Source organism: Argopecten irradians, chromosome 7 (assembly GCF_041381155.1).
Source record: "Argopecten irradians isolate NY chromosome 7, Ai_NY, whole genome shotgun sequence".
NCBI lineage: Eukaryota > Metazoa > Mollusca > Bivalvia > Pectinida > Pectinidae > Argopecten > Argopecten irradians.
The window spans coordinates 33,086,117-33,096,370 of NC_091140.1; the positions used below are offsets into that span (position 1 = coordinate 33,086,117).

Genomic DNA, 10,254 nt, shown 5'->3' on the forward strand with positions numbered 1-10,254 from the left:
ATTTATAAAAAAATACACTTGTTATTAAGCTTAAATTATGAGATTTTCTTTTTTCCGACATAGAAAGAGACCAAATATTTATTCCATAATACTAATTGTCCAACATGTCGTCCCTCTCGATACTAATACTATACATACAACATGTAAATCTCCATGTATATCGCTTTATATCAGATACAGTGACCAATGGAAGGAATGTGACACAATATTTTATTGTTAGTGCCGCTGAGTAGCTTCTAGTATTATGCACGTTGTGTCACAATAATATAGTTTAATTTGATCTACTTAAAGGACTTAAAATCACAATGGCATCAAGCAATATCAAAATGTATTGGATGTGCAAAATACAAAACAAAACCAAATACGTAGTTTCAATACGATTGTGTTTTAATTGAAGGTGCACAGGCTGAAAAAAAACATACAGAGAAATATGAAATCAAAAGTAAACGTTCATTTGATATGCTCGTTATACATAAACTATTTTCACAAAACATACAGATTATTTTGGTGCTATATATATCTAGGGGCCTACATGCCTTAACGGTCACCTGAGTTCGGATACAGAATGAAATAAAGACATATATTGGCCCATCAGGCCGTTGAAGTCAGTCACTGATTTAATCAATTTGACCTTTTAATCCATGAAGAGTATTTGATTCCATTACATCTGTGACTTCAGAAGGGTTTTGATATTGTAGCCAATTTCTGAGAGCTCAGGACCATGAAATCCACAATGTTTGTAGAGGGCTTAAAGACCTTTCAATCTATGAATAGTGTTTGATTCTACCACATCTGCAAGTGGAGAAGATTTTTTTAATGAGTCAATTATAGCTTGAGTTACAGGTTTAAATATTAAAACTAGATTCGTAGCGCAATTTTCGCCCTCAGTCTGTTTTCTGCCGGTTTTTCTCCCTTTTTCCAAGACTCGGATATATATCAAACGTGATAGTGATTAGAGTCCAAACGGAGTGAAAAATATAAGAATCAATAAAAAACGACGAAATTATTATATTTGATATATTGATGTGTCATAATAGTCATATGCCTATTTAAATTGATTTGTGACTATAACATTATGAACGATTCATTCTTCTGTAACATCTGTATACAGTGATACCGTAATTATATTGAGTTTCACATTCATTTATTAAAAAACACGATATATGTTTAATATTAAAAACCCCTAAGCCTGGAATATTGAGTTTGGCTTCTTTCAAAGCAATTATCCATAAATATGAATGAAAGTCATGCACAATTTAAAAAAAGACTAATAGAACCTTACATTGATTATTTTGAACTAATACTTTAGAGAAAATAAATCATAGCGTCGACATGACATGATAATACGTCTCAATGCGTCAAAATTCTCGAAAATTGTGTCCGCAGGTATCGATAAGTGAAGGCGTATCAAGCGCCTGTGATCTATCTTTTCCTTCCTTGGTAAAAGACAATGTTATCTTTTTCCTAGAAACCACGGTATAATCATTTCAAATATGGGATAAATCCGTAATCTATACGATTTAAATCCTGTAATGCGATATCCTATTTTTAAAAAGTATGTATACTGAACGCCAAAAAAACCTTTATACACTATATATCAACAGTCCACCATCAGTATACCTTCAGGTCTAAATGACTTAGTCAGTATGACATTTCATTTGTTTGTCTATGACATCTTTCATGTAATTTTAAATGTTATCATCTGGTGGCCATTTCATACAAATCTATATTTTCTGTTTTGACAAGATGGAATATTTTATTTGTTTGACTATATATTTCTTGTAATATTAAATGTCACCATCGGGTAGCCATTTCACACAAATCTATTTTTATGTGACAAGATGGAGGATGCATAAAAGTATATACAATGAAAACTTATGTGAAACAATTGCATACCCAGAGTTTTGATGTTTTGATAATTTTATAATTTTGTTATACGGTACTTGTATGACCATTACAGATTGGACACATGCATACTCATCATATTTGGCAAGATAAACTCTGAGATTCGTTCACTGATTTATACTTTTGTATATAATCATCATTTCCACCACAATAGGCGGTGTTATTCAACTCTCAGGACATTGAATAAACACTGCAGTTGTTGATTAACAATTTGATTATACCAAACGTGGCATAAACTCTGTACGTAATCTGATTGGCTGGCACTGTGAACTTTGACCGAACTACTTATTTCTCAGTGTCACGTCATCATTGTCAACGTCATCAATAATTAAATGACGTCGTTCTATGTTGTGATCGCCGCTTGACTTCCAAACCGCTGTAGGAAAGCGTATGCGTCGCGGTCTTTGTGTCAAAATACATGACGTTTTCAAACATGTTAAACTGACCTTTAGTACTTATTATACATATTGACGGACAATAATGTACTGGCGAGTTTCGTAGATTTAACGTGTATGAAACGAACTTGATCTTGATGGTAATATGGCTTGATAATTATCTGGCGGGAAATTGACGATGCTGTGTGGTGCGAATGCTTTGTATACATGTAGTCCGACATTGAGTTTGATTTTCTGGAAGCAACTATGAAGATTTGAACTCAATAAGACGTTTTATTATTATTGTTTAACCCTAAAGATGTTCCCAATTACAATAATTTGATATCGTAGGATTCTTTATCAAACGATTACTTTTGAATACTAATTAGTGTCTTTTTGCTGATGAAAATATTACTAAACCTTATTTGCATATTTCAGTAAGGATATATTACCGTATCTCCGCCATATTTCTATCGGCTAAAAACGAATATGATTGTGGTCGAAACAGGTCACATTACTCGTGGTTGTTGAATATTGAATTTCTTCCACATTCATAAGTTATTTTTCAAAAGTTACAAACGACACTCGCTAAAGCTCGTGTCATTTGTAACTTTTAAAAAATAACTCACTCGTGTGGAATAAATTCAATATTCAACAACCACTCATTGTGTAACATCTATGTAAAAATACGTCTGTATAATGCGAATGACATGTGAGATATTGTGGCGTCACGTCTTTACTATAATCAAGCATTCGTTTCATCGTGTTTTTGAAAAATGCGTTTGTATAGTTCATAATCATAGAGCTGCCCATTGAGTTCTATGAAAGGTATGCCATTCTTGGTGACCAATTTGTTTGTTGGTGTGCTGTATCTATTTGAAATGGCTTTGCTTCCTGTAGCTCCTGTTGATTGATCATCGCTTTGCCCAGTAGGCCTTGTGGATGGTTTACGCCAACCGTACGCGTCTTTGAGACGATAATTTCCGACTTCGCCTTCAGCATTGTCTCCCTTTGGTTGGTGAGGATTTTGATAAATACGTTTGTATAGTTCGTAGTCATACATCTGTCCGTTAAGTTCTATGTATGTTACGCCATGTCTAGTAACTAATTTTTCTGGTGAAACATATTGTCTATTTTCTGGTATTGTGACCGGTTTCATTTTAGCAAACACGTCCTCGAAATGGTCATATTCATGTCCATATCCTGGAGTTTTTGTCAATCTATTATCCTGTTTAACAGAGGATTTTGTAGCTGTTTGATCCTTTGTTTTCTTGGTCTTTCCCACCACTTCAACTTCCATCTGTTCCGTAGTTGTTTTCTTCATCACCTTCACTGGCTGGACGATGCCTTTCACAAGAAGATCTCCCTTTTGATGGAGAAGTAATGGCGGCCATACGTTGTACGATACGACTGTCCCACTGTGAGTGTAAGGCTTGTAGATGTTGGTGTCGAACGTCGTGCCAACCGCAGCTTCATCTCCAAGGACAACTGGGGGATCCAATACACACATGAACCAGCATATCTCGATGCATTTGCTTACAAAATTGGGGATCTTTCTTGCATTCGATCCGAGTTTGTCAGTAAGCTGTTCCTGTAAATTAATTAAAAATCTTTGTGTAGCAAATATATAGATATACTGTTCAACATTCTTTTATATCAATTTTGCAAGCTGGAAACACAACGTAAGGAAACATTGAACATTTGTGATCCATGGTTTCTGAATTTTTATAAAATCAACATCCGTTTTCGGAACACATTGCATTTAAATCATTTTTGAATTAAAAGTGGGATAAAGTTCTCTGCTAGACAATACGCAAACAAGACACCAAATACCTTTATTAACTGATATACATTGATTTCTTTATTTGTACCTGTCTAATACTGTCTACAGTCTTAGTTGACATTTCTTTCCTTAAATCCTTCATCTGTTTGTGTATGGATTTTGGGATGTTGAGCTTCTTTTGTTTTCCCCAAACAGGTTTTGGTCTATCCTGAATCAGAACGATTGCTTACTACAATTGGAACCAACCATTTGCCATTATAGAATTAAGATACATGTACAAAAACATCGGGAAAAGAATATAATTAAAATTTTATACTTAATTTAATAATGTTCAATGACAAGTTAAAAAATGAAAAATTAAAAAGAAGGAAGAAGAACTCACAAAATCAGAAGGGTTTACCAGGACCATTTCTAGAGACTCCATCTGCATTTCGGCTAGGTTTGTACAAAATCTGTAACATGTCTGCAAATGAGGTAAACAAAATATCAAAAGCATCAATATTTCCGTCATTGAGATCCCAATTTAATCAATTAACAGCGAAAGTATATAATGCATTTAGTGCTTTAATTACTCATCTTCTTTATTTGAAATAACTGCGTACATTTCTAAATTGTCATGTAGATTTGCAATAGAATATTGATCTATCATCTGATTTTTTTCCCAAATGTAACAACAATTCTTGAAAAACATATGTTTAAATATATTACCTTTAATGTCTCGAGCAGAACTTCTACATTAATTTGTTCATTCTTTTCCATTTCCCCTAGTATCTCCATGGCGTCTGTCCATTCGTTATCGTACAGTTCGTTGTATTTCTCTGCGATCTTTGAAGGTCTCATAGGGTCACTGAGGTCAGGAGGAGTTTCAGATTTAATACCAGTTAGCGTCGGTTCAGTATCTATTGTCTTTTGTCTGATTAAATAGAAATAAGACACATCGGTTTATTCTTTATGCTACCATCATGCATTTAGGTACAGTGTATACATTCATTCCAGCTATGTTATCTATAAACCTAACAAAGGGAGGTATAGCAACAGGTTTAATTCAATAACAGGTTTCATATTATTATTCTAATTCGCATTGAAAATATTTATATAACATAGTATATATACTTCTAAGATAGTGTTAATAAACTTTAGATATGTGTCAAACCTATTATAAATATCGATGTTTCACAACGAGTGGTTATTTTATTATTTTTTTACAGTACAATTTTTATATATATATATATTCATTGCATCATACCAAATACACAGAACACTTTGGTGTTATGATAAGAGCTACTAGGGTTGGGGGCGCCATGGAGTCAACTCCTCGGAAATTATTGTCCTCACAAAGGGGGCTCTCGTTCAGCTCAGCGAGCGGCTATCTAATATGGGATATATTTCACACGAGTGAATTAGATTCTTAAAAACAGCTTTAGCGAGTGCCATTAATAACTTTAAAAAATAACTCGAACTAAACCCTCTACATGAAGACCAGATTCAGGTAAACGTTAGTTGCCGACTTATGCAAATAAGGCGCAGTGATCTCTTTATAAGCCAAATCTACTCAATGACATATTTAAAAATAAAACTGTGCAAAGAATGAAAATAACAAATAATTTCAATAATGAACAACTCTGATACATTTATACTAAATATACGTCGCATTGGAACAGAATTTGGATAGGAAATTGAACTATATACAATTCGTTGTCGAACTACGCGAGAATGTTTACGTCCATGTGTCTTCTGCTTCCCGCCAAACAGCAATCCAACAAGTGTAACCGAGTTCAAACACAACCCAAAGATAACACAGAAAATATGAATGTCAAGTCGTTTTAAGTGCTTTAAATTGGAAAGTGAGAAATGTTCCAACACAGCATACATCCAGTTTCAACAGCGGTTTGTTATGTAAAGAGCCATCGGAGTTCAAGAACATGACGACATTTGATTATTATTAGCTTGAATATATTATTTATGTTATAGAGATAAAGCACAAAGCGGTTATGATTAGAATATTCTCTGATATTTGTGTTATACCTCAATAATATAAAACATATATCCATGTCTATCCTTATCAATTAACTATAGAACAAAATTACAAATTCCCTTTAAAATCATCATGGCGTAGTATAGACCATTGGAAATTCTAGATATAAGCCAAATTGAATTATTGTATAATTGTTTTTCCTTGTCAATGGTGTCGTTTTTACTTACAGTTCCTCAGTTTTCAGCTTTAAATCAGCTTTATATTTTTCTGTCTCTTTTTCGGCCTGCTGCAATTGTGCTCGTAGTCGCATGGATTCTCTTTGCTGAACTTCCAACTTTTTCACTGCCTGTTGTAATTGTTCTGATTTGCTCCAGAGTTCGTCCTTGAGCTCCTTATATTCATCAAGTGTCGCTGTCAAGTCGACTTGTTTAAACTCCGACACGACACGAAGAAGACTATTTAGGTTGCTGGTATCATCCTGTTTCCTCAATGATTCAGAGGACGATTGCTGAACTTGATTTGACGGATTGGTTTTCGAATAATCTGTGACATATATGTCAGGTTTCCAGCTTAATAGGAATGATATATAGAATTACAAAAAAGTTGATCAATTAATTCAGTTTTATCATCATCTATAATTCAGGAAGTAGTGATGTTTCATTTCGAATCAAACGCCTGGTACAAAGAACTATATACAACGCATCTTTTACTTGTTAAACTCTACATCATCTAAATCATCTATCTGTCGGTTATTAGTGAATGTAATTATATGTCCACTGAATTGTAAAATCCTAAGCCATTTTATATCAAACTGTAATTGATTTAGCTGTAACAGTTGTACTCTTTGCATTTTCCATATTTTAGCATTAATTTGGAAACGCGAACTTGGGGTTTCAAATTTGGAGCGGTTACTATGTTTATGCATTAAACAACTCAATTCTCATGAACTTTCTTCGATTATTTCCATCAGTTAAACTTCGTGATATTAATTATATATTTATAGCTACAACTTTCTGATTCTTGTAACATTACGGAGACGAGCCATATACAAACGACCACAATAACTTACTTAGTCTCTTGTTAGATTTCTATAACTCATCCATAACAGAACACCAGCTTCAAAACAAAATGTTAATCTACTTTCGATTTGCATAGGTATAGCATTATGTACAGTATAATGAATTTATATCATAATAATACACATTCACAAACAGTCTTTCATGTTGAAATTCGGTTATGAACGAAACATCCATTTTGCTGTCGTAAGAATATTTCAAACATTTAAAAAGAAAAATAGCCTACCTTTGATTAGCCATAACTGCAGTTGAAGTAAAAATAAACAAACTCTACAAACTACAAGTGTGTCGTATACCGATATACAAGCAGTAATGTCGGTTAACTGAGTTGTCAGGGAAGTAAAAGATTTCAGCGTAGATACAAGTGTACACCTGTATGTGTGTAAGAGGTGAAGGTGAAATATTGTCACCTAAGCATGTGATTACAACTTGTATAGTCATTTAAAAAGAATATCAACGCCTAATCGACATACATAACATTTATATTTTCTATGGGTGTAGCTTATAAACAGATACATATAGATATAGTTGAGTTGGAGTCCATCTCGTATACAAAATGTCGATCCATCGACATGAATTTTGACTAAACCATAATGTTCCTAAGTATAACGACTTGCACTTAGCGGTTATAGAATGTGATGTATGTCTAAAACAATGTGATTTCAGGGATCCATATTGTTCTTAAAACTTATGTCATGAAGAAGTTTATTGAGGTTTATTTATCTTAACGAGGTTTATTGGTAAATGACCTTAGCCTCTCCACTCTTTCAAATACCTTCCATTCGACACATAATATGGACAATTTTCTACTTTCGGTTTGTATTAATCGTCACTATACCGGTATTCCTTTTGATCACTTGCACCAGTCTGTATCGAATTACATTGACTCCTATGATATGTGTCGATCGACCTATCCATACTACTTTCCAAACAAATGGCATCCCTTAAAAAAAGAAAGAGCAGAAAGATATGACATAAATGAAAACAACATATACACAATTGTTCCTAGGAAGGACATCTCAACAATTCACATTTCCCTCGGTTATTCTGCTCGATGTATAAATATACACACATACCAATGGTTACTGCATTACTCCTTTTTTCAATGCGGACACGTGTCCCTTGACATGAAGTCAAATACTTTCCGGTTAATTTGATTTCAAAGACTTGTTAGGCGAACGCTCTTTGCATCCTTCTAAACCACATGAACTTGATGTTTTGAGTATAGTAATTTATCCAGTGTAATAAATACATTACATGCTCTAGATATAAAAATCTCTACACGAGGTCAGTTGCAGAAGTCAATTTTAATTTTTTGTATAAAATCGAATGAAATCAGTTCTGTTAATTGTTAAAACATTTTCGCAATTTGGCAATCTGATTTTATCGATATATAGGTCTGGTCTAATGCTAAGGTACATTAAACCAGGTTAGTATAGGCAAAACGTAGCAGTGATTAACGTAGATGGACAATTAACGTTACTGACTTCTCCGATTTCATAGATGCATCCCCATGCGTGTTTAGAAAGGAGTTTTGCCAATATAGATTTAAGTGTGAAATGGCACAATTTAGGCGATGCATACATGTATATGCAAAATAGCCTTAAAAGAAAATATGAACTTGTAAAATGTTTATGTTATTTAAGTTAGTATTTTGAAAAAAAAATCATCCAATGCTGTTGGGTAGTTGTAAATGATCTGTAAATCACAATAAGCTAAGTAAAAAATAAACCAATCAAAAACAACCACTCATATGTATTCCATCCCCCCAACTATAAAAATAAGAAAGAAAAAATAGGCCCATTGTCACGTGAGTTCGGATACAGAATGAAACAGACATATAAGCACTATATATTGGCCAATCAGGCTTTTAAAGTCAGTAAATGATCATATCAGTTTAATTTTTTAATCTACATTTTGTGTGGAGAGTATTTGATTCCATTACATCTGTTACTTTTCCTATGAAAATGAGCAAAAAATGTTCATGTATGTGTTTTCACTTTATGAAATATAATAAATTTGACCCCAGAAATTTACAAATTTGGGAAAGGGCCTTAAGACATTTAAATCTATAACTAGTATTTGGTTGCATCAAATCTGTGAATTTAGAAGAAACTTTTGAAATTTTAGTCATTTTGACCTTTTTCGGCCCCGCCCCTCTGGCCCTTAGGGGTCAGCCGGAACTTATATGGATATGATATTAAAATGCTTTCATAGGCTAAGAATTCTAACAGAGTTTGATTCGTTTCCTATGAAAATTGAGCAAATGATACTCATAAATATGTTTTCCAGGGAAAAATCTGAGACCCCAGGGCGATGAAATTCACAATTTTGTTAGAGGGCCTTGAGACCTTTTATTCTATGGAGAGTATTTGAGTCTACTACATCAGCGAGTGGATTTTTGGCCCCTCCCACAGCCCCCTGGGGGAGGTAGGGGTGTTGGGACCATACATTTTCTAATATTGACTGGCCTTATGTCTTAGTAGATTTGTGCAAAATTTCATTGAATTTGCTTCAACAGTTTTGGAGAAGAAGTCGAAAATGTAAATAGTTTACGAACACACGACGGACAACATGCGTCTCAGGTGACCTTAAACCAATCAAAAATAACAAAAACAAAATAATAACAGTCAAAAATATGTCAGTGAATATAATTGACTTTATTATGTTAAACAGATTAATTTTATAAATATTTTGTCTTGGATAAAAAGATAGAAAGATCATAAATGAATTATTTTACATACAATTATATACATATACCACTGCAACGATAAACATATCCATGAGTCTTTATGTACAAAATAAAAAAAAACATAATGATATGGCATACAGTACAATATATTCAAGTTTCAAAAGATCTAATCTTCTATAAAATGATTTTTGTTTCATATTAACAATATAAAGTGCTTACTAATAGGTATGTCACTGTAATACTAAGTGATGCACTGAGGAATCAAACACAACCACTCCTTTTCTATATATATAATGAAAGTAATCATCATCTGCGCGTCAGTAAAATGTCTCTCTCAGAATTGTTTGAGTCTACGTCGCACCATAATAACAGCAAAGCACGTGTCTAACCAGTACCTCGACGTGTTGAATTCTAGTTGGAAGCAGTCCTACTATTAGTCACGTCTAGGC

The 10,254-nt window shown here is 33.5% G+C and overlaps 1 protein-coding gene across 1 annotated transcript; it reads right to left on the bottom strand.

Moving 5' to 3' along the window:
• Nucleotides 1-348: 348 nt before the first annotated feature.
• On the bottom strand, nt 349-7,836 carry LOC138328196 (uncharacterized). Its single transcript, XM_069274882.1, has 6 exons — nt 7,340-7,836; nt 6,265-6,606; nt 4,771-4,975; nt 4,445-4,525; nt 4,151-4,270; nt 349-3,870 (listed from the first exon to the last, which is right to left on the bottom strand). The coding sequence occupies exons 1-6, from the start codon at nt 7,351-7,353 to the stop codon at nt 3,025-3,027; spliced, it is 1,608 nt and encodes a 535-aa protein (XP_069130983.1). The 5' UTR covers nt 7,354-7,836; the 3' UTR covers nt 349-3,024.
• Nucleotides 7,837-10,254: the final 2,418 nt, after the last annotated feature.

Bases quoted from the DNA above. Each gene is read 5' to 3' on its own strand.
- LOC138328196 (XM_069274882.1), bottom strand. The intron at 4,976-6,264 runs GTAAGTAAAAAC...CTATTTAATCAG, and splicing joins AAGCTGAAAACTGAGGAACT to ACAAAAGACAATAGATACTG. The intron at 4,271-4,444 runs GTGAGTTCTTCT...GTTCTGATTCAG, and splicing joins TGGTAAACCCTTCTGATTTT to GATAGACCAAAACCTGTTTG.